The 27,089-nt window shown below is 49.0% G+C and overlaps 1 protein-coding gene across 2 annotated transcripts in view; it reads left to right on the top strand.

Annotated features, from left to right (window-relative positions):
* IFT46 (intraflagellar transport 46) overlaps positions 1-27,089 on the top strand; it is an 85,106-nt gene that overhangs the window by 41,968 nt on the left and 16,049 nt on the right. Inside the window, exons 6-7 of one of the 2 annotated variants that reach the window (XM_084604904.1) lie at positions 2,086-2,152; positions 18,941-19,001. In XM_084604904.1, coding sequence (XP_084461030.1) covers positions 2,086-2,152; positions 18,941-19,001 — 128 coding nt within the window. The remainder of the gene's footprint in view (positions 1-2,085; positions 2,153-18,940; positions 19,002-27,089) is intronic. The other variant, XM_084604905.1, reaches the window with a different exon arrangement.

A 27,089-nucleotide genomic window follows, 5' to 3' on the forward strand; every position in this document is an offset into this window, starting at 1 on the left:
CGTTAGCATATACATTAAAGAGGAACGGTCCAAGAAGGCTACCTTGCGGGACACCACATTCAAATCAAAGGAGGAACGCTTCGTGCCGTCAATTCCCAGCTCATCTCCCCTGCCTGTACAGCGAGAGTTCGTATTCAGGGCACTATCTACAGCATTGAATTCATCGTCCTTTCGTCATGCTCTCATGACGTTATCTTCAGCTGGGACTTTTTATCCCAACATCAGGCCGACTGTACTCGTGCTGAAGTAGCCCTGTTTCTCATTTGTGATTTCACGACGACCGACACCCCTATTGCGTGCGCAAAACTCACTGTGGCTGACGATGTTTCAATGTTCTGCCGTTCTTCTGTCTGCGACTCTCATTTTAACGCCTTCCGACGACTTCGCACATCGTCACTGTCTACCCCTGCCGTTTGCCGTGCTTACTGTTGAAGCTGGCTGCAGCGCCATGGCCGCCATCAATCGATCCATTCAATTGCCTGTTCTCTTCGTGGCGAGTGCCTGGGACACGTCCAGTTGCCTTGAGGCTGGAATGCGACACCTGCGATGATAACCCTTGCCATATACCGGTCGCTGCGCTCACTGCTACTTCTGCTGATTCAGTAGACATCTTCGCCAGCTCTAAAGCTCACACCGACTCACACGGACCCAGCTTCTTGCCCTGCTTGACCAGTTCCGTTCCTCTTTTGATTTGTCACATCATAGCACATCGGTTGTTACCCATCGGACCGACATCGGCACCAATTTGCCACTGCGCCAACGACCGAACGTCAAATCATCGACAAGCAAGTGGCCGACATTCAACCTTCGCACAGTCCTTGGGCCTCCCCCGCCAAAAAAGACGGCTCCATCCGCTTTTGCGTTGACTATCGGTGCTTAAATAACATCACGCGTAAGGACGTCTATCCTCGAATTGACTGTTTGCAAGGCACTGAATTTTTATCATCTTTGGGCCTCCGTTCCGGGTACTGGCAAGTCCCGCTGGCCGATCCAGACCGTGCCAAGACAGCTTTCGTGACACCAGACGGACGAATTTAACGTAATGGCGTTCGGACTGTGTAGTGCACCTGCCACGTTCGAGCGCATGATGGACACCACCTCATGTGGAAGGCCTGCTTGTACTACTTGGACGTTGTTTTCTCGCCGGATTTCTCAACGCATCTCGCTCGATTGAAACATGGGTTGCAATGCATAACTTCCAGCTGGCCTCCAACTAAATTTTAAGAAATGTCACATTGCCGCACGCAAATTTACAATGTCGTTTCTTAAGACGGCGTGCTCCCCGACCCAGCTACACTTCGTGCTGTCATTCCGTTCCCGAAACCATCCTCGATGAAGGAACTCCCAAGTTTTATAGGCATCTGCTCTTACACCTTACACCGTCGTGTACGAAAATGGTGGTGTTCTGAGTAGTGTGACCTCCTGCGCAGTATATTGCGTGTGAACAATTATACATGTATGCGGGTTGTGCTGAAATGTGGTTTAGTTTGTGAGCTTGACACCTGCGCCAGGTTCCTGAAGGGCAACCACGGCGACGAGGAATTCAAGGTCTTAAGGTAGAGGCGGAGTTCAGACCACTTCTTGTTGCTCTTGATACCTCTGCAACTCCACTGTGTTAGTGTACGCGGCTGAGTTTTTTTTAAACCATTGACGTAGTTGTGGTCGTGCTCGTAGCAGTGGTATAGTCTGCACTACGTGTCGGAAATAATCGGGGACTACGTAAAAAAAAGTGTTAGCACGGTAATTTTTGAATCTAGTGATTGATTATTGATTGCTGTCTTATAGGCGATAATGAATTAATAATATCATTGTAATTAATTGAACAATTTATGAATGAAAAAAAAATAAAAATTGTAAAAAGTAGTGTTCAAAGGTACAAAATTCTCAGAACGAAAAGCCAGTGTTTGCTGATGTAAAGTATTGATGCATAAAAATAAAAATAAGAAAAACAAGAATTAAAAAGTTATAAAAATACACCACTCGTGTGTGTGAAACGCTACCGCGTCGTACGCTTAACGGCATAGTTTAAGTGTACCCTTAATTTTAAATATGTCAGTATGTCCCCTTCTCTTTAACGTGGCGCAGGAGTATGCCCGACGTGGAGTCTCTGATGCAAGAGTGGCCGCCCGACTTCGAGGAGCTCTTGGCAGAGGTAGGTGGACGCTCGTGCATATTAACGCTCACGAGCGTGCATGTTAACCTACGTTCGCACTGTGAAGGTAAGGGCTGGGAAGTTTTACTAAGGCGAAAACGCCAAGAACGGGCGACGTGCGTCGGAAATAATGATTCAAAACACTGAAAATAAAGTCATTGAATCGAGAAGTGTCCAAATAAAATTAAACTTGGAGGCTCCAGTAATTGGAAGTACAGAACTCAATAAAATATTAGCGGTGGAATTTTCAATGCTGGAGATCGAAGGCGTGCCGAACCAGCGCGCTGCTCACAGGCCGCAAGGACGCTTTGCTCCAAGCGTGTTGGAGGAGGGCATTGAGAATGTCTTGCGTCTGTGACGTAGTAGCATGTATTGAGGCACTGCAGTGTCGACCGTGCAGCAAAAGAGAGGGAAAGAAGGAAGAGACTCCGAGCTTTTTTATCAATACTATGCCAGGTTTCGGCCCGTCGCGTAGTCCGTAGTCGCAGTCACGAATGGCGCTCCTCGGTTCATTTTTGTACTCGACGTCATTCCCAAAATACTAATTTTAAAGCGAAAGCCATACGGTGCTCGTGAGGGGAGGCTACAGAATTTGTCGGCAGGAAGTAGCAACAGGCCACGCCGCTGTGGCTCAGTGATTAAGACGCTCGACTACGTCACCCGGGTTCGAACCAGATTGCCGGCAGCTGCTAGTGGCGGTGGTGAAAAGCTTTATTTATGGAGCCATGAAGTAATTGTACAAGATCTTCCCAGACACGATTTTCTTAGTACTATTCACAGCCTACTTAGAGGAAGTATTCAGGTACTCATGCAGAATAGGAGCAGTTCAGGACAGAATACCTCAGTAGCCTGCGATTCGCTGATGACATTGCCTTAAAGGATTCATCCTTAGGTAGGATGAATCGCAAAAAAATGGTTGATGACCTATACAGAAAAAGTAGAAAGGTAGGCTTGAAGATAAATGTGTAGAAGACTAAGTATACAATGTTCAACAGCCTTGAGAAGGAACAGCAGTTTCCAATAGATAGCGAAACACTGGAAGTGGTCAGCGAATATGTATACTTAGGAGAGGTAGTAACCGCAGATCCGGACCACGAACGGGAAATAACCACGAGAAAAAGATTAAGATGGAGCGCATTTGGCAAGTACTCGCAGATTGGGACTAGCAGCTTACCGGTATCGCTCAAGAGGAAATAATATAACAGTTGCATTTTACCTGTACTCACCTATGGGGCTGCAGTGTAGAGGCTAACGAAAAAGGTTTTACTAAAGCTCAGAACTTAACAGAGAGCTATGAAACGGAAAATACTAGCTGTAACGTTAAGAAATAGGAAGCGTGCCGAGTTGGTCAGAGAAATAACTCGAGTTACTGACATTCAAGTGAAAATCAAGAAGAATAAATGGGCATGGGCAGGACATGTAGTGCGAAGAGAGGATGACCGATAGTAGCGAAGGGTAACAAATTGAATTTTGAGGGAAGGAAAGTGTACCAGGGGGAGGCAAAAAGTTAGGTGGGCGGTTGGGTTAAGAAATTCGCAGTAGTCAAGTGGATGCAGTTAGCACAGGACCGGGTTAGTTGGAGCAATATGGGAGAGGCCTTTGCCTTGCAGTGGGTATGTTTCGGCTGACGATGATGATGATGAAGAAGCCGACAACAACCGCTTCAATCCAATCGACCCGCCTCCTTAGTGAGAGCAATTCTGGGCTGGAGACCGTGATACGTCAACAAGGCCCCCTTTGGCCGGTGGTTGAAACTCTGGGTCCTCAAGATCCCGCAAAGGGAACATTCAGGTTGATGACTAGACGGGGAGAAGAGGGCCAGCACTGCTGGGGAGGGAAACATGCGGGCTCGGAGGTGTCTCCGTGTTATATATGTTGTGGTCAAGTGAGGAATGGGTGCCGTGGACGGTAGTGAAGTTTTTCAGATAGGTAGGTAATGTACGTGGTCCGGATGTGCAAACCCAACATAAGACGGTTGTGATTACTGATCTCGAGCCGGGCATCCTGAAGAGTGAAGTTGAATGGGCCTTAGCCAGCCTTGCTAAGAACAAAGCTAGCGGAATAAATGGCATTCCAGCTGAGTTGCTTCAAAACCTCAACCATGACGCTGTTAACGTTCTGTATACATTATGTCAGCAAATTTGGACAACCGTGCAATGGCCACAGGATTGGAGGAGATCCGTTTACATCCCCATTCCAAAGAAAGGCAGTGCCAAAGATTGTTCCAACTACCGCACGATCGCGCTTATTTCGCATGCTAGTAAGGGGATGTTGAAAATCCTCCGAGGTAGGTGTCGTGACGCTGGGGCTACGTCGACCCGGCCTTCACTTGGTAGCGTGCAGAGACTCGGGGTTGAAGTAGGATTGAATCTTCGAAGTTGGTGAAATATGTACAAGCAGGTTTAATGGCACTTTGAGAAACTTATTTACAAGATTATTTACACGAAAAAGAAGGGTACTTCAGCAAAATGGCAAGCGTTAAGAGTTCATAGCGAGAAGCGACTGGATGAGCCGTTTACCCAGGGCCCAGAGCGCTTTTTTCGGGCTCTGCACTGTCCTTAAAACCCCCTATGTCCAGCCCCCCCTCTGAAGATGCTGACCAATCAGTTCCAGGGCACGCCCCTCAGATATCGGCATCCAATCGAACACATCACTGCACTGATGGTCTGAGGCACTGACTGGTCCGGCATTAATTCGTTGGGCGTAATAACTTGTTGGCGGGAAAAGCTTGGGAACGGCGAGGAGAGGAGGTACATTTCTATTCTTCAGCAAAGAAACCACAGGCTGGTTCTGACAAGTGGGTTTCCTTCTCAGAAACCCAAGCGCACGTGCGCGCCACATAAGGATCCCAGCATTGTCCCTTTCCGACAATTGCAAATCTTCCCTGCATTCCTGGGAAATCACTTAATGGCCGTATGCGTCATGCTCCTTTCTTGTCCTGCACGTCAGCGGACATGTCACTCTGTCGTCTCCTTTGGATAGGAGGCATTCATCACTGGAGGATAGCACTTCTCGACTGGAAGGGTGAACAAAAGAAAGAAAGCACTTCCTGCTATTTCCCGCAGGGGGACGTTTCTTTGTGTTTTTCCAGACGTTCTCTTGACAGGGTCAATTTTGCATTTGCAGGGTGTCCACAAAGCAAAACAGGCTTACAAAACAGGATTCCTGGAAACAGGCTCACTTAGAGCCATTGGACCATCACCACATATCCACAGCACTTATCTATGCCCACAGGCGAACAATAGAGCGCGCAAATGCGGATGCACGGTCGTAACAGCCTCCTCCCCCGCCAGAAGAGTCTCGGAGGGCAGCAGTCGCAGCTGCTGCATGAAGAGACGACTTAATGGCCTGCACGTGAACGTTTGAAGCTCGCTGTTGCTTGTCGCGTTGTCTTGATTGTTGTAGGCCAATTTGCTTGAGCTGTCTCTGAAACTCAACCACATGTCGAAGCAAGCACTCGGCTCCCGTCTGAAGAGACCAGGCTAAAAGAAAACTGCCATTGTTGTTCGAGAAAAGCCCACTCTCAAGACGTTCAGGACCCACGTATTCCTAGAAAACCAAACGTGCTGCTTTACATAGTCACACATATACAAGCGCACGAAAAAAAAAAAAAAAAAACCTGATTATCAATTTGGGTACATGGTGAGGAACACCTAGGACCGCTTAGAAAGAGCGGCTAAGCGCGTCCGCATTCCCATTTAATTTCCCCTTTTTGTATCTTATTTCAAAATTGTACTGCTGTAAAATCAGGCTCCACCTAAGAAGGCGACTGTTCTTCGATGTCGCAGTTTGCAGCCAAGCCAGGGGACAATGGTCCGTCTCTACGGTGAATTTGGCCCCTCCAAGATAGCACTGCAATTTTTGAATGGCCCATACAATGCAAGCGCACTCTTTCTCTGACGCGCAATAAGCCCTCTCTCTAGAACTCAGTTTTCTGCTCAGGTAGAGCACCGGGTGCTCATTACCGTCGTCATCTCTCTGGCAGAGAACAGCACCTAACCCTCGATCACTGGCATCACACTGGACCGTGAATTCTCGGTCATAGTCTGGAGCTCGCAATACCGGACGGCTAATCAGCACAGCCTTCAGGTTTACGAAGGAGGCTTCCTTTTGTTCGTCCCAGACTACATTTGTCGGTTCTGTCTTGCGGAGAGCGTCGGTCAGAGGGCTAGCCAAAGCTGAATAGTTAGGGATGTAGTGATTGTAGTATCCCGTCAGACCCAGGAATGCTCGAATTTCCGTCTTCGTGCTCGGCCGCGGGTAGTCTGCTACCGCAGAAATCTTAATCTCGCTGGGTTTCCTGAAACCCTGACCTACATTGTGACCCAAGTAGTCCACGGTCGCCCTTGCCAGGCAACATTTCTCGGCCTTTACGGTTAGTCCAGCTTGACGCAAAAGGCTCAGTACAGCTCTTAGATGTACCATATGGTCCGCCCATGAGTCGGAAAAAACCGCAATGTCATCTAAATAAGGCACCGCGAATGTTTCACACCCCTTTAAAACCCTATCCATGAGTCGGGAAAAACAAAATGGAGCATTTTTGAGCCCGAAACTCATCATTGTTGGCTGGTAGCTGCCCGTCGGAGTGACGAAAGCCGCGTATCTGCTGGCGCGTTCAGTGAGCGGTACTTGCCAGTATCCTCGAGTAAGGTCCAGCGTAGTCACATATGCCGCTCTACTGACCTGTTCTACTCTCTCCTCAATATTCGGAATAGGATACACTTGATCCCTGGTGAGAGAATTTAGCTTTCGGTAGTCTACCACAGGCCTAGGGTCTTTACCTGGAGCTTCTACTAAGATCATAGGCGAAGCATAATCGCTTTCCGAGGGTTTTATTACTCCTGATTCCAGCATGCGAGTTACTTCCCTATCCAGAATTTCTCTTTGCCTTGGAGAAAATCGGTAGCACCTTGATCGCACTGGCACGTCTGAAGTCAGCTCAATATCGTGCTCAGTCAAATCAGTCCTGCCTGGCCTGTCCACGAAGCAGGCCTCAAACTCTGTTATTATTTCGCCCAGATCGGACAGCTGGGATTTCTTTAGTTCTCCTCTCTGCTCCGTCTTTTTGAGAAGCTCCTGAGCGTTGCTTCCCTTTCCGCTGAGGCAAATCAAGTTGTCCCCCATCTCCTCGGGAAGGTTTAACGTTAGATTTACCACGGCTTGCTCCATAGCTAAGTCCTCTCGGGTTCCACTTAAAAGTCTCGTGAGATTACTAGACACTGGCGGCAAGATGTCACTCTCAAGAACGTCCTCATTCCGCGTCTCATCAAGCTCACTTTCAAGTTGACTTATCTGAGATGCCTCGCTCTCAAACTTTTCTGACCCGCTATTTTCCGCATTTACCACTGTTTTAACTGCCGTTTCCTCCGCTGTGGATTCTTCTGGAATGAGCAGTGTAGCTAGTTCTCGCGCCTTTGAACGTGTTAAGGCTTGCACAACTCTGTCTCCGAAAAGGATGACCCTCTTTCGCAGTAGCATGTCCGATTTGTTGGAGAACAAATACGGATAGCACTTAGGAAGCTTTCCTGAAACGGCAGCCTCGGTTGTCAATTTGCCGAAAGGGCCCTCGATGACCACGTTCGCGATTGGCAAGCACACACTCTGTTCCTCCACTACCTGGCGGATCCACGCACACTGTCCTGTATAGTCGGAAGGCGACACATACGCCGGATGGACAACATCCATCGTTGCGGCCGAATCGCGCAGTACCTTGCAAGGCTTCCCGTTGACTACTAGGTCATGCAGGTAGGGTTCTAAAAGCTGCATATTTTCATCGCAGTCACTGACATACGAGAAAGCAATCTTTTCTTTCCGGCAGTTGACGGCAATGTGACCCTGCTCATTACACCTAAAGCATGTGAGCGGCTTCCTAGCCTCAAGCTTATTCTTTGTGTTCTGCGCGTTGGTCACTTCCCCACTTTTCTCACTGCCGTCCTTTCTAGGGAATTTGCCTGAAGAAACCTTCATTTCTTCGTTTCCAACTCTAGCAAAGTGCCTTTCCTGACGGTTATTCACACTCAACTTGGGATTGCGGGGCCTATCCACTGCTGGGTTGCTGAATTGTCGGCGCGAAGCATACTCCTCAATAAGTTCGGCAGCTTCAGTTGCCGACTTAATTTCGCCTCGGTCCTGTAACCAATTTCTTTCTTTTTCTGGGAGGCAGTTATAAAACTGCTCCAAAAGAATTCGCTCGACTACAGCGTCCCTATCACTGTAGGAATCAGTGCTCTTTAGCCACTCGCTCAAATTAACTCTTAAATTGTACAGGAATTCAGGGTAACTCTCGTCCCTGGACTTAGTGGCATTCCGAAAACGTTGTCTGAACGCCTCGGCGCTAAGCCTATACTTTCTCAGAAGGCAAGCTTTGACCTTCTCGTAGTTGTCCGCGTCCTCCTTGCTTAGCCGCGCGACAACCTCCGCTGCCTCGCAGGGCAGAACCGTCAATAATCTCTGAGACCAAGTGTCTCGCTGGAAGGACAGTTTTTCGCAGGTTCGCTCAAAGTTAGCCAGATACAGACCGATATCCCCTGATATCACATATGGCTGCATGTACTTTGACATCTTGAAATCTGCCTCCTTGTTGAGACGAGGTACCGCTAGCTGGGGACAATCGCCCGACCTCTTGCTCAACTCTAGTTCTAATTTCCGGAGCTCAATGTCTAGCTTCTTTTCCTCTCTTTCCCTCTCACGTTCGCGCTCCTTTTCCTCTTTTTCCCGCTCTTTCTGCTGTCTGAGCTGCTCCTTTTTTTGACCGATGAGGTTCCATGCTTCACTGAGCTCCTCATCATCGGTTCCCAAATCTGTGATTGCCTTTATAATCAAAGGTTTTCGTGCCAAACCACTTGTATCAATTCCCAATTCCTCACACAATTGCAACAGTTCCGGTTTCTGCAGCTTTTGTAGGTCCATGATCGCTCCGAGTGTCGGCTACTTCCAAAACAACAGTGCAAACTACCAAACCTAAAGGCGTTTCAACACTTTTTACCAGTTCTAAAATCTAACCCTGTTCTAGAACCTGGTCCACATCAGAAGAAAAGCCAAGCACTCACCCACACATGCGATCGATGTTCCGAGCTGCTTTCTTGTTGGCCGATTGTTGCTCTTGCTTGTTGCTTGGGATGCCACCTCCGATCACCAGATGTTGTGGCTTGTAGATTCTGATCCACCTCGAATCACCAGATGTTGTAGCTTGTAGATCCAGATCCCACCTCCAGTCATCAGATGTTGTGGCTTGTAGATTCAGATCCCACCGCTGCCACCAGTTGTCGTGACGCTGGGGCTACGTCGACCCGGCCTTCACTTGGTAGCGTGCAGAGACTCGGGGTTGAAGTAGGATTGAATCTTCGAAGTTGGTGAAATATGTACAAGCAGGTTTAATGGCACTTTGAGAAACTTATTTACAAGATTATTTACACGAAAAAGAAGGGTACTTCAGCAAAATGGCAAGCGTTAAGAGTTCATAGCGAGAAGCGACTGGATGAACCGTTTACCCAGGGCCCAGAGCGCTTTTTTCGGGCTCTGCACTGTCCTTAAAACCCCCTATGTCCAGCCCCCCCTCTGAAGATGCTGACCAATCAGTTCCAGGGCACGCCCCTCAGATATCGGCATCCAATCGAACACATCACTGCACTGATGGTCTGAGGCACTGACTGGTCCGGCATTAATTCGTTGGGCGTAATAACTTGTTGGCGGGAAAAGCTTGGGAACGGCGAGGAGAGGAGGTACATTTCTATTCTTCAGCAAAGAAACCACAGGCTGGTTCTGACAAGTGGGTTTCCTTCTCAGAAACCCAAGCGCACGTGCGCGCCACATAAGGATCCCAGCATTGTCCCTTTCCGACAATTGCAAATCTTCCCTGCATTCCTGGGAAATCACTTAATGGCCGTATGCGTCATGCTCCTTTCTTGTCCTGCACGTCAGCGGACATGTCACTCTGTCGTCTCCTTTGGATAGGAGTCATTCATCACTGGAGGATAGCACTTCTCGACTGGAAGGGTGAACAAAAGAAAGAAAGCACTTCCTGCTATTTCCCGCAGGGGGACGTTTCTTTGTGTTTTTCCAGACGTTCTCTTGACAGGGTCAATTTGGCATTTGCAGGGTGTCCACAAAGCAAAACAGGCTTACAAAACAGGATTCCTGGAAACAGGCTCACTTAGAGCCATTGGACCATCACCACATATCCACAGCACTTATCTATGCCCACAGGCGAACAATAGAGCGCGCAAATGCGGATTCACGGTCGTAACATAGGCTGCAGCAGTATGTGGATCGGGAGCTTCCGGACGTGCAAACTGGATTTCGCAAGGGCAGAGTAACTAGAGACCAGATTTCCAACCTTCGCTGGATCATGAAAAAAGCAAGAGTTCCAGAAACCCATCTACTTCTGCTTTATTGATTATGCGAAAGCGTTTGACTGCGTAGATCATAGCAGATTGTGGCAAGCTCTCCAAGAGATGGGAGTTCCAATTCACCTCATCTGTCTCCTCAGGAACCTGTATGAAGGGCAAGAGGCCACAGTCAGAACTGGGCATGGTCTTACTGATTGGTTTCCAATTGAGAAAGGAGTGAGACAAGGCTGCATACTGTCGCCCTGCCTATTTAACCTATATGCTGAGTGCATCGTGAGGAAGGCCGGTCTGGACGAGTCTTCAGCTGGAGTGAAGATTGCTGGAAAACGTATCAACAACCTTAGATATGCGGATGATACTACTTTAATGGCAGAAAGTGAAGTGGAACTTAAGAGACTTCTGATGCGCGTACAAGAAGAGAGAGAAGTTTGGGCTTAAATTGAACATTAAAAAGACAAAGATCATGGCGTCTTGCCCTATCAAGTCCTGGAGCATCAAGGGACGAGAAGTGGAAGCTGTAACAGATTTTCTCTTCTTGGGCTCCAAGATTACCCCGGAAGGAGACTGCAGCCATGAAATTAGGAGACGCCCGCTTCTGGGAAAGAGAGCCATGGCTAGCCTTGACCGCCTAGTAAAGAGCAGAGACATTAGTCTGACAACCAAGATCCGTATAAATCGTGCTATGGTCTTTCCAGTTGTGATGTACGATGCGAGAGTTGGACTGTGGAGAAGGTTGACCGCCGAAGAATTGCCGCGTTTGAATTGGGGTGCTGGCTCTTGAGAGACTCTTGAGAGTTCCTTGGACTGCCAGAAGATCAAATCAGTCGATGTTGTCAACCATAAACCCTGACTCCTCATTGGAAAGTCAAATTCTAAAGTTTAAGCTCAGCTACTCTGGTCGTCTGATGAGAAGAGGGGAGTCGCTGGAGAAATATTTGATGTTGGGAAAGGTTGAGGGTCACCGGAGAAGGGGTAGGCAGCGAACGCGATGGTTAGATGACATCCTCGAGGCGCTGCAGATGAAGTTATGTGATGTTAGGAAGATAGTGATAGACCGAAAAGCATGGCGTGATATGCTCCATAGGGTCACGAAGAGTCGGACACGACTGAACGACTGAACTGAACTGAATTTACGTGGTCAGCCGAACTCTGGCGCTGCCTGGATCCTCGGTATCTCTTGCTCAGTCGATGTGTGCTCGAGCAGCATAATGGGCAGCGTAGATACCGAGGCTGCACGAATGGACCGGTACTCAGACTAGCTATATGGGCTGGAGAGGTTGAGAGTTGGTAGTTAGGATTTTATGAGACGCAGTATATTGCTGGCCTCGGGCGAAATTTTGTATGGTAGTTTTAGAATCCTTGAGGACGAAGGCTGCAGCTGGAAGAGACTTACGTGATCCCTATAGCGGATGCTTCCGCTTATACAGGAGTTTTGGCCATGATCGAGCCTGATGTAGTGTTCGAAGCGGCAGGATACCGCGCATATTGCATAGGCTGAACAATGGGGATATTCTGTTGCATCCACTGTGTCCAAGTGATGTGCGGTTTCAGTGCCGGTTAAAGATCCACAGGTGGTCGAAATTACTCCGCAGCCCTCCAAAGCTGGACCTTACACCTATTTCTTTCTTTCTTTTTATTTCGATAGCAATACTGCCCCAGGTTTCAGCCCGTCGCGTCGTCCAGGGAAGGACCACGTTTGACTTTGAACAGCCGCGAAGAAGAACAACACTTGGTCGCCGGCAGCAAATGCTTTCCCTCCACGTCCGGTTCAGCAGCATTAAACGATTAAACCCTTCTCATTTATATGTGGGCTGGTAGCTTACGCTCTCGCGTCATACTCTTGAAGGATGAGCTTAAGTGTTCCCTAAATTATAGTACCTTACACTGATAGGGCGTAATAGGGAAATAATGTAGCAAGCAAAAGAAGCTTCCGCCTTTGCTATCACAATTCAGCTAGGGTTAACCAGAGTTAAACCACAACTATTGTTTTATTGCGAATGCAATACTGCTAGCACTTTTCTGCCGTTGGTGGAGGTCGTTCCTTCGCTCCGGCTACCACGTGACAGCGTGACGTCACGACCAGAGGAGAGCAGGGACCCAACTCGTCTCTTCGGCCGTAGTCGTTCATTCGCTCTTCGCGGCGGCTACCACGTGACGGCCTCCTCGGCCCGCCGCGTGAGGGCGCGCGCTAGGAGAGGATAAACGGGGCGCCGCAGGCGCGCTCCTCTTAGTCATGTCTGAAGAGTTGTACAAAGCGTCGCTGGAGCGACGTGCTGCGCGCTAACGCCGGCGCTGTGCCGAGGAGACAGATGAAGAAAGGCAAGAGCGGTTGGCTAAGCAACGCGCCCATGCCGCAGAATGGCGAGCCCGGCGGCGTTCTACAAGTTCAGTAAGCGAGCCAGTGTTCAGACCAAGAGTCACTACTTTACGGACCACCAAAGCGTGTTCATTGGAATACACAAACAGTAGAAACCATGTGTTCAGAGTAAATCCTTTAGTTGCACAAAAGGCGAAGCCATGCCAAACCACCAGCAGAGCCCAGCGCAGCCAGGGAGGTATTGCTTTCACAATCACTCAGGCTTAACCAGAACTAAGCCACAGCTAATTTTTTCTCTCTCCGCTTTGACTCTGTCTCTGACATTTCTCCTTTTCTTACGACGCGGTCCAGATGTCCGTGGAGAAAGTGTGACTGCTACTGCGCTTTTCCTTTCGAATAAACCAATTCACATTTTTTTAGAAAGCAGACTGTCAAACTTTGCGCGTCTCTGAGTGCTATACCCCCAATCATGAATTGGCTGAAATGGTAAATGTAAATTGGCTTATAGGAACTGAATGGCGGAGTTTTTCTCACACTTCTCGGTAGGCACTTGAACCGGGCTGTAAGAGAACGAGGTAGACTAGGAAAAAGAGCGATGGAGGTGCCGTAGTGGATGACTTCGGATTAATTTCGACCGATTCTTATAGGGTTCCTTAACGTGTACTTACATTGCACATCACACGGACGCTTTTCCGTTTCGCCTCCATAAACAACAACAACAACAACAACAACAACAATAATAATAATAATAATAATAATAATAATAATAATAATAATAATAATAATAATAATAATAATAATAATAATAATTGGTTCACAAGAAAGAAAAGGTGCAGTAACTGCCACACTGTTCCGTGGACGCCTGACCCGCGCAGTAAGGGATGGAAGAAAGGTGGTAGTGAAAGCGGAAAGATAGAAAGGGGTGCTGTAGTGGAGAGCTCCGGAGTAATTTCGACCACCTGGGAATCTTAACGCGCATGCTGACATCGCACAACACGCGGACGCCTCTCCGTTTCGCCTCCATCGCAACGTAGCCGCCGGCGGTCGGTTTCGAACCCTGGTACTACTCGGGCACAGTAGTCGGGCATTTCAACCACTGAGTTACCGCCGCCGGGCCTAAAGCAAGCAAAACAGTGCTTTTTGGCGTCTTAATGAGTTTAAGTGGAGTTATACCAGACCAATTTTTTTTACCTGAGCTAGATGCCTAATCGTTTACATGAAAGTGTCGCTGATGCAGGTTGAGCTCATTTACTCGTCCCTCATGGCCACCTCAGTCAGCATTTGCACTTTTACTCTCCATAGATGCAAAGAGTTTCAGATTTTTATTTCTGTCACAACCATCAGCCCTCAAATACGCCAACGCAAGTCCACAAATACGTCACGGCTAGTGCTATCAGTTGCCTGCTCTACTAAATCCTGGACCAATCTGCCCCAGCTTCGAACAGGTAGCTCAGCCCTCCACCCTCCCGCTCTTGCTCATCGCGAGTGGTACCCTCCCAAAACACTGCACAATTAGTATATTGGAATCCAGTCAGACTCCTCCCGCACTACAAATGTATAGCGGCTAGAGTAAAATTAGCCAATGGTCGAATTAAATGATCAGGTCCTTTGGACAATGGTTTTTTATAAGAATTGTTATTAAATAAATAGGGGAATGCTACTGTATCATACCCACAGCCGAGGAAGCGGGCCCGGGGAGACCTCACGTATCTCTCCTTGGAAGTAGCGGAAGGGATAGGCTATAGGGAATGAGGACGTAGGAATGAGGATAGGGTTACGGGAATTAGGTGGGGAATGTGGACAGCATAGGATTTTGATTGATCAATTTTGAGTCGAGCTCCTTTTCAGGCCTCCGTAGAGGGCGAGCACTCGCTCTTAGCCGAATGTGCGGTGCGGCCATCGGCCTCAAGAACATTGCACCACCACAAGGCGTTTGCCAGGTTTCCGGCGTCTGAGCCAGGTTCCTTTCATGAAGCCGTTTTTAAGGTTCCCCGTACCCCAAGCTCGGTTCCTCCACACCGACTCTACTTGAGGTACTAGAGAGCTGGATTTCGCATAGCGTTCATCCCTACTTCAAGGTACTAGGCAAGAGGCCAGACTTTAATCTTGCACACACTGATGGATGCTCTTCCCGGTTTTCGCCCAACATTGCATGTTGGATGGTATATCTTTCAGGATGAGCAGCCCTAAAGTCCCACCCGTTGCAACACGCTTATGTTCGCTAATAGTGCTGTAGGGCCTTGCATCCTTCAAAGGATGCTTCTTGCGTTAGCACTTGGCGAATTGTTCGCCGGGTTACTAACAGATTCTGAGGTCGGTGCTTCCACGCCCTTTTTTTGTACTAGGCGCTTCCACACCTGTGTTCCACCAGTCTTTTCCCAAGCTTTGGTTTTACTAGCTTTTAGCTATTCTCCGCCATCTTTTCCTCTCTTTCAAGCCAAAGGCGAGTTCCCCAGAAACCAAACTGTTCGCCCCAGCCGCCAAGCGTTCGTCGAGGCACCGTTCTCTTCGGCAACGGAAACCAACGCGTTTGCGGCTGGGTCTCTCGGCACGAGGGGAAGCTTCAATCCTAAATCATGCCAAACAGTGCTCTTGGGCGTCTTAATGAGTTTAAGTGGAGTTATACCAAACTAATTTTTTTACCTGAGCTAGATGCCTAATCGTTTATATGAAAGTGTAGCTGATGCAGGTCGCGATTATTTACTCCTCAAAGGGGAATCTTGCCCCGCCGCGGTGGCTCAGTGGTTAAGATGCCCGACTACTGTGCCGGAGTAGTACTACTAGGGTTCGAAACCGACCGCCGGCGGCTGCGTTTCGATGGAGGCGAAACGGAGAGGCGTCCGTGTGCTGTGCGATGTTGTTGTTGTGGCTGTAGAAAGAAGGAAAAGAAAATGCGCGGGCCTGCGACTGGCCGTCTTCCACCACAGCCGTCGTCCATCACCGCAACGGTGGTGGGTGCAATGCCGGCCTACAACAGGTAAACATTGTGGCAGGCTAGCCCACGCCGCAAGCGGCGGTGACCTACCTGTCCCAGCCCCATCAGGGGAGTACCCCGCTACCTCGTGCGGACAGAAGTGAGATTAACTAATTTATGGGAAGGGAAACCAACGGTAAATGTCTCACTTGTTTCGTGTGGACACCTCAACCGCGCCGTAAGGGAAGGAAGGATGGTGAGAGTGAAAGTGGAAAAAGAGAAAGAGGAGCCGTAGTGGAGGGCTACGGAGTAATTTCAACCACCTGGGGATCTTTAACGTGCGCTGACATTGCACAGCACACGGACGCCTCTTCGTTTCGCCTCCATCGAAACGCAGCCGCCGAAGTCGGGTACGAACCCGGGTAACTGATTTATTTATAGGAAGGGAAAGGCGCAGTAACTGTTTCACTTGTTTTCTGTGGACACTGCAACCGCGCCGTAAGGGAAGGGAGGAAGGTGGGAGTTAAAGTGGAAAGAGAGAACGAGGAGCCGTAGTGGATGGTTACGGAGTAATTTCGACCACCTGGGGATCTTTAACGTGCGCTGACATCGCACAGCACACAGACGCCTCTTCGTTTCGCCTCCATCGAAACGCAGCCGCCGAGGTCGGGTTCGAACCCGGGTGCTCCGGCACAGTAGTCGGGCGTCTTACCACTGCGCCACCCCGGCGGGGCCCCCGGCGGGGCACTCCGGCACAGTAGTCTAAGTAGAGACGAAAGAAAAAGAAGAGGGAGAGAAAGACGCGCGCCGCAACAGCCGTCGTCCGCCACCTAAGCGGCTGCGGGTGCAATATGACGGCCTACAATAGATAAACATTCGGTGGCATGCTAGCCCCCGCAGCAAGCACCGGTGACCTACCTGTCCCAGCCCCATCAGGGCCAGGATCAGCCACCCTTCCCCGATGTTTGCACGTTGTTTTTTTGTGGCTGTAGGAAGAAGGGAAAGAAAATTCACGGGCCTGCTACTGACTCTGTAGCTGAGTCACCTTCACTGCCTCTGATTCATTTATAGGAAGGGAAAGGCGCGGTAACTGTCTCATTCTTTGGACACCTCAATCGCGCCGTAAGGGAAGGGAAGAAGGTGGGAGTGAAAATGGAAAGAAAGAAAGAAAGAGGAGCCGTAGTGGAGGGCTACGGAGTAATTTCGACCACCTGGGGATTTTTAACGTGCGCTGACATCGCACAGCACACGGACGCCTCGTGCGGACGGAAGTGAGAAAGTAGAGAAGAAAGAAAAAGAAGAGGGAGAGAAAGACGCGTGCCGCAACAGCCGTCGTCCACCACCTAAGTGGTGGCGGGTGCAATGACGGCCTACAAAAGATAAAATTTCGGTGGCAGGCTAGCCACCGCCGCAAGCGGCGGTGACCTACCTGTCCCAGCCCCATCAGGGCTAGGATCAGCCACCGGTGAACGGTGCTGCTGTGCGATGTCAGTGCACGTTAAAGATCCACAGGTGGTAGAAATTACGCCGTAGCCCTCCACTACGGCACCGCTTTCTCTCTTTCCACTTTAACTCCCACCTTCCTCCCTTTCTTAAGGGGCGCGCTGGTCAGGTGTCCACAGAAACAAGTGTGGCAGGTACTGAGGCTTTCCCTTCATTTGAATGATTTATTATTATCGCAGGGGGATCCCAAAATGACAGAGGTCGTTATCAAGCAGGCTCTTTTGCATTGTTTTTGTCTAGAATATAAAATCAGTTCAGTTCAGTTCAGTCGTGTCTGACTCTTCGTTACCCTATGGACCATGTCACGCCACGCTTTCTGGTCTCTCACTATCTTCCTAACATCACATAACTTCATCTGCAGTGCCTCGAGGATGCCATCTAATCATCGCGTTCGCTGCCTACCCCTTCTCCGGCGACCCTCAACCTTTCCCAACATCAAATCTTTCTCCAGCGACTCCTCTCTTCTCATCAGATGACCAAAGTAGCTGAGCTTTAACTTTAGAATTTGACCCTCCAATGAGCAGTCAGGGTGTATGGTCGACAATATCGACTGATTTGATCTTCTGGCAGTCCGAGGAACACTCAAGAGTCTTCGCCAGCACCACAATTCAAACGCGTCACTTCTTCGGCTGTCAGCCTTTTTCACAGTCCAACTCTCGCATCCATACATCACAACTGGAAAGACCATAGCACGAGTTATACGGATCTTGGTTGGCAGACTAATGTCTCTGCTCTTTGCTAGGCGGTCAAGGCTAACCATTGCTCTCTTTCCCAGAAGCTGGCGTCTCCTAATTTCATGGCTGCAGTCTCCTTCCGAGGTAATCTTGGAGCCCAAGAAGAGAAAATCTGTCGCAGCTTCCACTTCTTGTCCATTGATGCTCCAGGACTTGGTAGGGCAAGACGCCATGATCTTTGTCTTTTTAATGTTCAGTTTAAGCCCAAACTTCTCACTCTCTTCTTGTACGCGCATGAGAAGTCTCTTGAGTTCCACTTCACTTTCTGCCATTAAAGTGGTATCATCCGCATATCTAAGAATATAAAATATCCCTTATCAATTAGGCTCTTCGCATTCTCATTGCATTCTGAGGCAGAAAAATTTCTTTATTCTCTTTCTTTCATCACCGCCTCATTTTTTCTTGTCTACTTACATCTTTGGACTCAGATCCCCCCCCCCCCCCCCCCCCTTCTTCTTCCGCCAAGCTCACGCACGAAGCTCTAGATGCTCTTCGTCTGTATCAACTTCCTGTTCCGCCTCTAGTACATTGTCTAGGTGACCGGAAACCGTTAGTAGAGCCTGTATTAGTTGCGTATTAGAGCCTGTATTAGTTGCGTCATGGATGGTTGGCCCGTTTGCGTTCATTGCTGAGTTATTTTAGGGCAAAGCACTAAAAAAGTACACCTGTGACAGAGGCGCAGTCCTAATTAATCGGTAGCTTGCTTATTGTAGTACCCCGAGAAGTGGGGCCGCAAGCGCCATCTCGTGGTATGATTTCCACCTGTGGCCCTAAATATCTGCATATATCCTTCTTGGAAGTGATCACTATTTAAGCATCACTAATACGAGTTGACATTAATACACTTGACGCGTGTTTGCTATCTTGACGCCGCGAAAATTTAACAGAATGCAAAAAAAAGGATAAAAATAAGCACGATGCCGCTGTGTGCTAAATACCCGTTCCTCCTGTGCATTTCCCTTTACCGCACAGGCACAGGTTCCCACTGCACAGCTGGAGTGCTCGCTCGAAGAGTACGCCACCATGGCCTGCCGTGAGTACCAGACTGGTTACGAGGAGGATAGCATAGCATAGAGATTTGAGCATAGCAGTAAGGGATTTCATACGAGGCTGCTGCTAACTGGATGGACGAGTGGATTTATGATGTGAACATACACTCTGAATAACGGTGGTGCCGGACGCCACCAAGGTGGCTGTTTTATGCATTTGTGTAGCGGGAAGCAGAGTGCATTGTTGATGATGGAAAGGAAACTCCGGAAAAGAACCAAAATGACGCCTAAAGAAAAACTGGCAAGAAACATTTCCATGAAATGTCAAAAGAAAAGGAGCTGTATTGCCTTCGAACAAGCTGACTTGCTCGAAAAGAGGAGGGCTTTGTTAAGCGGCACTATTTTTCTGTCCACACAAAACCGGCTCAAGGCACTTGTTAATATAGTTTTACAAACATTATATTTCACCTTACCTTTGCAGAATATATATTGCCACCTGGTGTCCCTGATCTTCTCAGGTGGCAATATATATTTGTGGTAATATTGTCACGGACAACGTCTAGCCCTGTTGTCCGTGACAATATTATATTAGAAGAAAAAAAAATCGGCTGTGGCTTAGCTTGGTTAAGACTGGTAATTGCGAAGCAATACGTGGGTTCTGCTATTTTACCGCTTGTGGTGATGCTCTGGTTATGCTTATGCTAGTATGGCTATGGTAATACTCTTGGCTGTGCTATGTTTCTGCTATGTTTGGTAGATGTTCCTCTCGTTGCTCGGGTGTTTCTTCAGCATGCCGTTTTCTTCGCTTTTCATTCTGCCTCTCTCGATACGCACGTTCCTTCTCGAATCGCTGCTGCCGCTGTTCCGGAGTTTCTTGGGCACGTCGCTTCCGTTTGGCTATAGTGTTTGGCTGCGTTCCGGCGTTCCGAACTAGTAGTGCTGGAACGTGATGCACATTCCAAACTGTTGTCAAATTTATAACTTCCTCACTTGCTTCTGCCGTTGATTCTTCTGCCGAAGACGCTGAGCGTTTTTTTCGCCTGGCTGCATCTTGAGCTCGTCACTTGGAAAGCCGTTCTTCTGTCTCCGTAGCTCGCTGATGTTTTCTCTTTGCAACCTACCGAAGCGCATAGGCTGGAGGCGGCATCTCATGGGCTTGGCGAGAAGAGCGGGAATCAGGCCGTGGCTATGCGCCGCGCAAGGCGACGGCGTGTTGTTGTTGTTGTGGCTGTAGGAAGAAGAAAAAGAAAATGCACGGGCCTGCTACTAGCTCTGTAGCCGAGCCACATCCGCTGCCTCGTGCAGACAGAAGAGAAAATAGAGAAGAAAGGAAAGAGGGAGAGAAAGACGCGCGCCGCAACAACAGCCGTCGTCCGCCACCTGCGGTGGCGTGTGTAATGACGGCCTACAACAGATAAAAAACGTCGGTACCAGGCTAGCCACCGCCGCAAGCGGCGGTACCCCATCTGTACCAGCCCCGTCAGGGGAGAGCACCCGCAGGCGACGGCGTGAGATGGGGCCCCGTTTTTAAGCAGATGGTATGACGTCACATAGCGCGCAGCACCCCTGGTGAGAGGAGCGGGAGTCAGGCCGCGGCCGTGGCTATGCACCGCGCAAGGCGACGGCGTGTGATGGGGCCCCGTTTTTACACAGATGGTATGACGATGGATGGATGGATGGATGGAATATAGGAGCGTCCCCTTTGAAACGGGGTGGTAGCAGTAGCTATCATGCTCATTTTTCTCCATATATCAATTATTGATTTAGAATGATTAACTAAACCATCATTCTATTTATTAAATTTTGCTCCTACATTACTAACATTATGTCACAATTCTCTGCTTTTAAGCCACCAATCTTCCAGCCGTTTTTTGCTAGTTTCCACCGCCGGTTTATTCACCCGGCCACAGTTATCTCTAAACCCCAGAGCTTCAGGAACAGTGATTGCGCCTGCATCAACTTCCAGATGGATACCATTGACGTCACATAGCGCGCAGCGCCCCTGGTGAGAGGAGCGGGAGTCAGGCCGCGGCCGTGGCTATGCGCCGCGCAAGACGACGGCGTGAGATGGGGCCCCGTTTTTACACAGATGGTATGACGTCACGAAGCGAGGTCACGCGAAAGGTCAAGCGTGGCTATGCGGCCGCGGCATGGCACGGGCTGAGGTGGTAGCTAAAGTAGTATTGCTTCGCAATAAAAAACACGGCTGCAAAAATTGCCGGCATGCGTGAACATGCGCGAAGAGCTCATGTTGTTGTTGTTGTGGTTGTAGGAAGAAGGAAAAGAAAATGCACGGGCCGCCTGCTACTGGCTCTGTACTGAGCCACCTCCGCTGCCTCGTGCAGACAGGAGAGAAAATAGAGAAGAAAGAAAAGGAAGAGGGACAACAGTCGTCGTCCACCACCAAAGCGGTGGCGGGTGCAATGACGGCCCACAACAGACAGAAATTCGGTGGCAGGCCAGCCCCGGCCGCAAGTGGCGGCGACCAACCTGTCCCAATCCCATCAGGGGGGCGGCAGAGTGCATTGTCGAGAAGTGCAAATTGTCTGCGGTGTAACACGTTTCGTTTTGCGTTAAAATACGGGTTCGTAAAGAATTAATCAATGTGTAAGGACTCCTTAGAGTATAGAGAGTAGATATTTGACATGTCGAAATAAGATTTTTTATTCTTATTCATATGACATGCATGTGATCATAGTTTATGTGCGGCATCGCTATTCTTTCCCGTAGCGGACAAAACTGAACACGAATTATGTCGTCTCAATTCTCAAGAGCATGATAACCAGTCGCTGTTACGGAGATTCGACAACATGAAACCTTGTAGGCTAAGAATTTTACGCAGGGCGGCGGAGTTCGTGAAGCAGACGTGATGGAGCTTGGGCGGACAAAAGAAAATAATTGGTTCACAGGAAGGGAAAGGCGCCGTATCTGTCACACACTCTCTGTGGATACCTGAACCGCGCCGTAAGGGAAGGGAGGAAGGTGGGAGTGAATGTACAAAGAGAGAAAGGGGAGCCGTAGTGGAGGGCTACGGAGTAATTTCGACCACCTGGGGATCTTTAACGTGCGCTGATCTTTAACGTGCTCTGACATCGGAATGGTGGCAGTTCCTGGCCCTACGGGCTGTAACGGTAGGTCAACGCCGATTGCGGCGGGGGCTAGCCAGCCACCGAATTTTTATCTGTTGCAGGCCGTCATTGCACCCGCCACCGCTTAGGGGGTGGACGACGGTTGTTGTTGCGGCGCGCGTCTTTCTCTCCCTCTTCTTTTTCTTCTCTATTTTCTCTTCTGTCCGCACGAGGAAAAAAAGTCAGGCAGTGGAGGTGGCTCAGCTACAGAGCCAGCAGCAGGCCCGTGCATTTTCGTTTCCTTCTTCTTACAGCCACAACAACAACAACAACAGCAGACGTACGCAGCCGCCGCGGTCGAACTCGGGAACTCCGGCACAGTAGTCAGGCGTCTTACGACTGCACCACCTCGGCGGGGCAGGGCGGACAACGCATCACTGAAAAAGGCACATCGCCACAGTGTCACACACGAAACAGCGTAGGCGGACAACGCATCACTGAAAAGGCACATCTACATAGTGCCACACACAAAACAGCCTAAGCGGTTGCCACAGCGCGTGCGTCCATGAAGGAAAAGGCGATCGTGAACATCCATGGCATGCAGAAGCGGCGGCTCCTTTGCCACCGGTGATTTTGTATCAGTTGTGCGTGCCGCCATTTCATTCGCCACCGCTTTGGCAGAGCCAGTCGGCAGGCGGGATGACGTCATACAGGTATCTGCCAATCTCAGAGCACCACCACAGTATGCGTGAATGCGTGCCTTATATGGCCTATGTCAATCAATGACCAATTACTAATTAATTTATAATTAATTACTAAGAGTTGACGAATTAATTTATTATTAGCCAATAATGATTAAATAATCAATAACCTACTTAATTGCTAATTAATTACCTAAATGAAGCTTTTTTCAATACATTGATATTTGCTAAAATAAGACAGGTGTGCAACTTCAAGCCGACAGCCCCAAATCTCATATGACCATGGGATAATCAGGTAACGAAGTGGGCGTCTTGTAACCAGAAATACTGCGCCAGCGGAATTTTCAACGTGAACGCAGCCACCGATGATGGTTGCGTTTAATTAACAGTTTTATTAACATCAGGCATTGCAAAATTAATTGAAAACGTCATGAGTATGTGTATTTCCGACTTCGTAAACTAAGAAAATATCATCAGCCCTTGTAAAAATGTCTTTCATCCATAGTGCTCCATCTGAAATGGGCATCCCGACCTCGCGAGTCGAGTAATGACGCCAAAAAAAGCATGCTGCTTTGGTAACAATAGATGTAGCCAAAGCTTATGACAGCGTAGAACATAACATTTTCTTGCACCCCGCCGGGGTGGCACAGTGGTTACGGCGCTCGACTACTGTTCCCAAGGATGCGAGATCGAATCCTGGCCTCGGCGGCCGCTTTTCGATGAAGAAAAGCAAGGCGTCCGTGTGCTGTGCGATGTCAGTGCACATTAAAAAACTCCAGGTGGTCAAAATTTCCGGAGCCCTCCACTACGGCGTCTCTCATAGCCTGAGTCGCTTTGGGACGTTAAACCCCACAAACCAAGCCATTTTATCGCAAATATTACCTACTTTTCAGTTACCGCACTATTTAGTTGCGTGGATATCTGCATTCCTCCAAAACAGTTTTTTTTTCTGGACATTAAATGGTGTCATTTCTGGCAGATACAAGTAAGCCAGAGATGTACCTCAACAGAGGAGGAGGTAAAACATTTATTTACAATGAAATGATTTAGGAAAGGAAGGTGCGTATGGTTGTGGAGTTGAGTGGCAGACCCTATTCCGGGACGCAATTGGCCGCCGCCGCTGCCCGAGCTCTCTGGACCAGGGCACGCTGGGCCGCCCCTAGGTCCGAGCTGGACAGGTCCGCCTCCCAGCCCTCCCTAGTTGGCTGTTTTATAACTTTTATTTTTGTATTTTGCTGGCAGGCCCACACCATGTGGTATAGGTCAGCATACTGCCCGCAGAATTTGCACCTACCCGTGAATGTCGGGTCCACGTGTTTTAGTATGACGGGATTTCGAAAACACCCGGTTTGGAGCCGTCCAAGGTGGCACTCCACAGATCTGTCAAGACCTTTACCGGGTCCCGGGAGTGCCCTCCTGCAGAGGCGTAAATAGTTTGTGATGTCCGTATAAGTTATGAGCGGGATTGGTATGGTTGCCTCGGTAGAACCGGAGGATTGAGCGGAACCCCGGGGGAGGAATGCTCGGGCAACCGCGTGAGCATGCAGTCTCGTTCCCCTCCACTCCCTGGTGACCGGACACTCATATAACCTGTTTTTTACTAGTATCTGAATTTTTCGTATGCAGGGCCGGATTAATAGTGACGAGGGCCCGGTTAAAAAAAATACGGCTCATATCCAGTCCCTCTATGTCCGCCTGCTCTCTTGAGAAGTGGTTTGCGACTCACGTTTAAATGTTGACAAGAGCGCCGTTTTCAATACAAAATGTCTGTCTTTAACGCATCAGCAAGAAAAAAATAGGCCCTTAAATTATCTTGGTGAGATTGACGATGATAATATTAAATGGCAGCACGAAAGGGGCTCGTGACGTGGGCATTGCTGGGCCGCCTCGGGTCTAGAATACGGACTGATGCGCTTTTAATGGTGTATGTTATGTATGTCCGTCCAATTCTAGAGTTGTTGTTTTCTAGTTCGCCAGCTAACAAAACTCGCCCTCTCGTTCACCTGGAGTGATGGGCGCTGAGGCTCCCCAAATTTGTGCCCAACAATGTGCTTTAGCCCGAAAACCACCTTTGTTACATAGATTTCAATTTCTAACTGTTCAGACGTAACTAAGGATATATAAATCCGACTTTTACCGATCTCTTCCTGCTTTTTGTTGCCAACCGACATCCATTTTTTCGGTGTCCATTGGTTTCACACCGCACTAGAAATTCTGGTCCGAACTTTGCTCCATACTTTATATGTTCGCCTTGCTGGCATTCTTCCAGTGCGAACAAGCGGGTCTTCCGTTGAAATTGTCTTTCACGATGTTTTCCCAATGATGCTAAATATTTATGCCCAAATGGATTATTAGAAGATTGTTTAAGATGCCTCCCCTTAACGATATCAGCCGACGCATCTCAGTATAATGAAAAGGCAGGTTTGGGTGTATAATATCTAGACTGGTGTGCGTCTTCCGGATTTTACTCCAATTTCTTTAAGCGGCGTTTCTGGCGTGGCACGTGCTCTACGCCTCTTTTCCCGCAGTCATTATTAACTCTCTATCCTGTCTCTCTCTTCGTCGGTGGATTCTCCATTCGTTAACACCTTCCTCTCAGACACATGGTGTATGCACTAGGCCACAGCAATGCGACCTGAAATGAATTTGTTTATCTTGAATTTTTTTGTGGCCCGATATTATCTATTCATCTCGCCTGCAGCGTACATCACAACAGCGAGGTTTCGGAGAAGCATTTTATTAAATATGCAAACTGGACATCGTCTGATGATTACCTGCATCTGTGAGTGAGTGTGAGTGAGAAGACTATTTACACCGACATGGACCTCGGGGCAGGGCAGCCAGGGGGAGTGTCTCCTTGCCGGCTCTCCTGCGCCTTGGCCGCAGAGAAGGTCTTGAAGTAAGCCTCCTTCGCCATGCGTAGGACGATCTTTTGTTCATCCACATTTGGGCTGCGGATATAGGACACCCAGGTAATTTGACCACGGGGATCAGTTTCTTTAGCTGCCGGAGAATTGGGGCATTGCCAGATTAGGTGATTTTGACTCAGAGGTACGTTGCAGAGATTACAAGCCTCTGGGTCCCCTGCCAACTCATTATGCAGAGTAACATGAGGAAAGAAACGAAATATTGCCGCGAAACATTCAAAGCTCTATTTGTTGTTTTTTTTTAGCAGCCGCCGGCATGCGGCCTTATCACTATGATTCTGGCACGCGAATCAATTTTGTATTCTTTGTTTCTTCATGCTTGTTGTCAAGAGACGCAGATTTGTCAGTTTCTTTGTCACGCAAGATGCGTCGAGATGCTTCTCGAAGATTCCGGTCACTCGCGTGTGCTTCTGAAAAGTTCCAAGATGTGCGGATCACCGTTTGCGGCTTTATCTCCATGTTTCTTAGCTGCCTTTAAATCGACCTTTGACGGGTGCTATTCTTTGTTCAACGACCAAAGATCACGTTTATTGCTATCTCCGCCGCCGAGTTGCTTAGTTCTTTTGGATCATCCCAATAAAGAGTTCATTCAAGCGACGTTCAAGCCTCCTAATTTGTTGCCAACGGCATTGTCCCCACTACGTGACATCTGGTGGAGGTGCTGGGTACGACGTCCTAGTGAAGAAAAACTTCGCACCCAACAAGACCACATACCTCGTTGACGTGCCGAAAGAACTACGGAAATAAATTTTGCAGGCTTTCCACGATGAGCCGACAGCAGGGCACCTCGGGATGGCGCGCATGCTGCATCGGATCCAAGAAAGGTATTACTGGCAGCAGTTACCTGCCGACATTGCCCATTACGTGAAAACGTGCCGTGAGTGCCAACGACGCGAGACGCGCCCGATCAGACCAGCTGTAACAGGATGGAAATTTGCGCTGGTTGGTGCATGATCTGTGGCTAAAAAACAGTACTAACACGAGACGAAGCAGGGAGAGGGGACACTACGCCAAGCAGACAGAGGAGACAGCATCGTTTCGCCTCTATCTGCTTCATCTCGTGTTAGCGCTGTTTTCTAGCCACAGAACAGCTGGGCTATTGAATCCCATACCGCCCCCGACCAAACCAGTTCAACAAATTGGGATGGATCTGCTCGGCCCCTTTCAGGCTTCATCTGCGGGTAACAAGTGGGTCATCATGGCCACCTTATCCGCTACGCTAAAGAAAAAGCACTGCCTAATGGTACCGCAGGAGAAGTAGCCAAGTTCTTCGTCGAGCGCATTCTCCTGCGACATGGCGCCCCCGAAGTGCCCATCACGGACAGGGGAACAGCATTTACTGCGGAGTTCACTCAAGCCATCTATACACCCACACAAGCCACTGGAGGACGACCGCCTACCACCCGCAGACGAACGGACTCATGGAACGTCTTAAT

Source organism: Amblyomma maculatum, chromosome 5, assembly GCF_055883805.1.
Source record: "Amblyomma maculatum isolate TAMU_Amacu chromosome 5, ASM5588380v1, whole genome shotgun sequence".
In the NCBI taxonomy this organism is placed as follows: Eukaryota; Metazoa; Arthropoda; class Arachnida; order Ixodida; family Ixodidae; genus Amblyomma; species Amblyomma maculatum.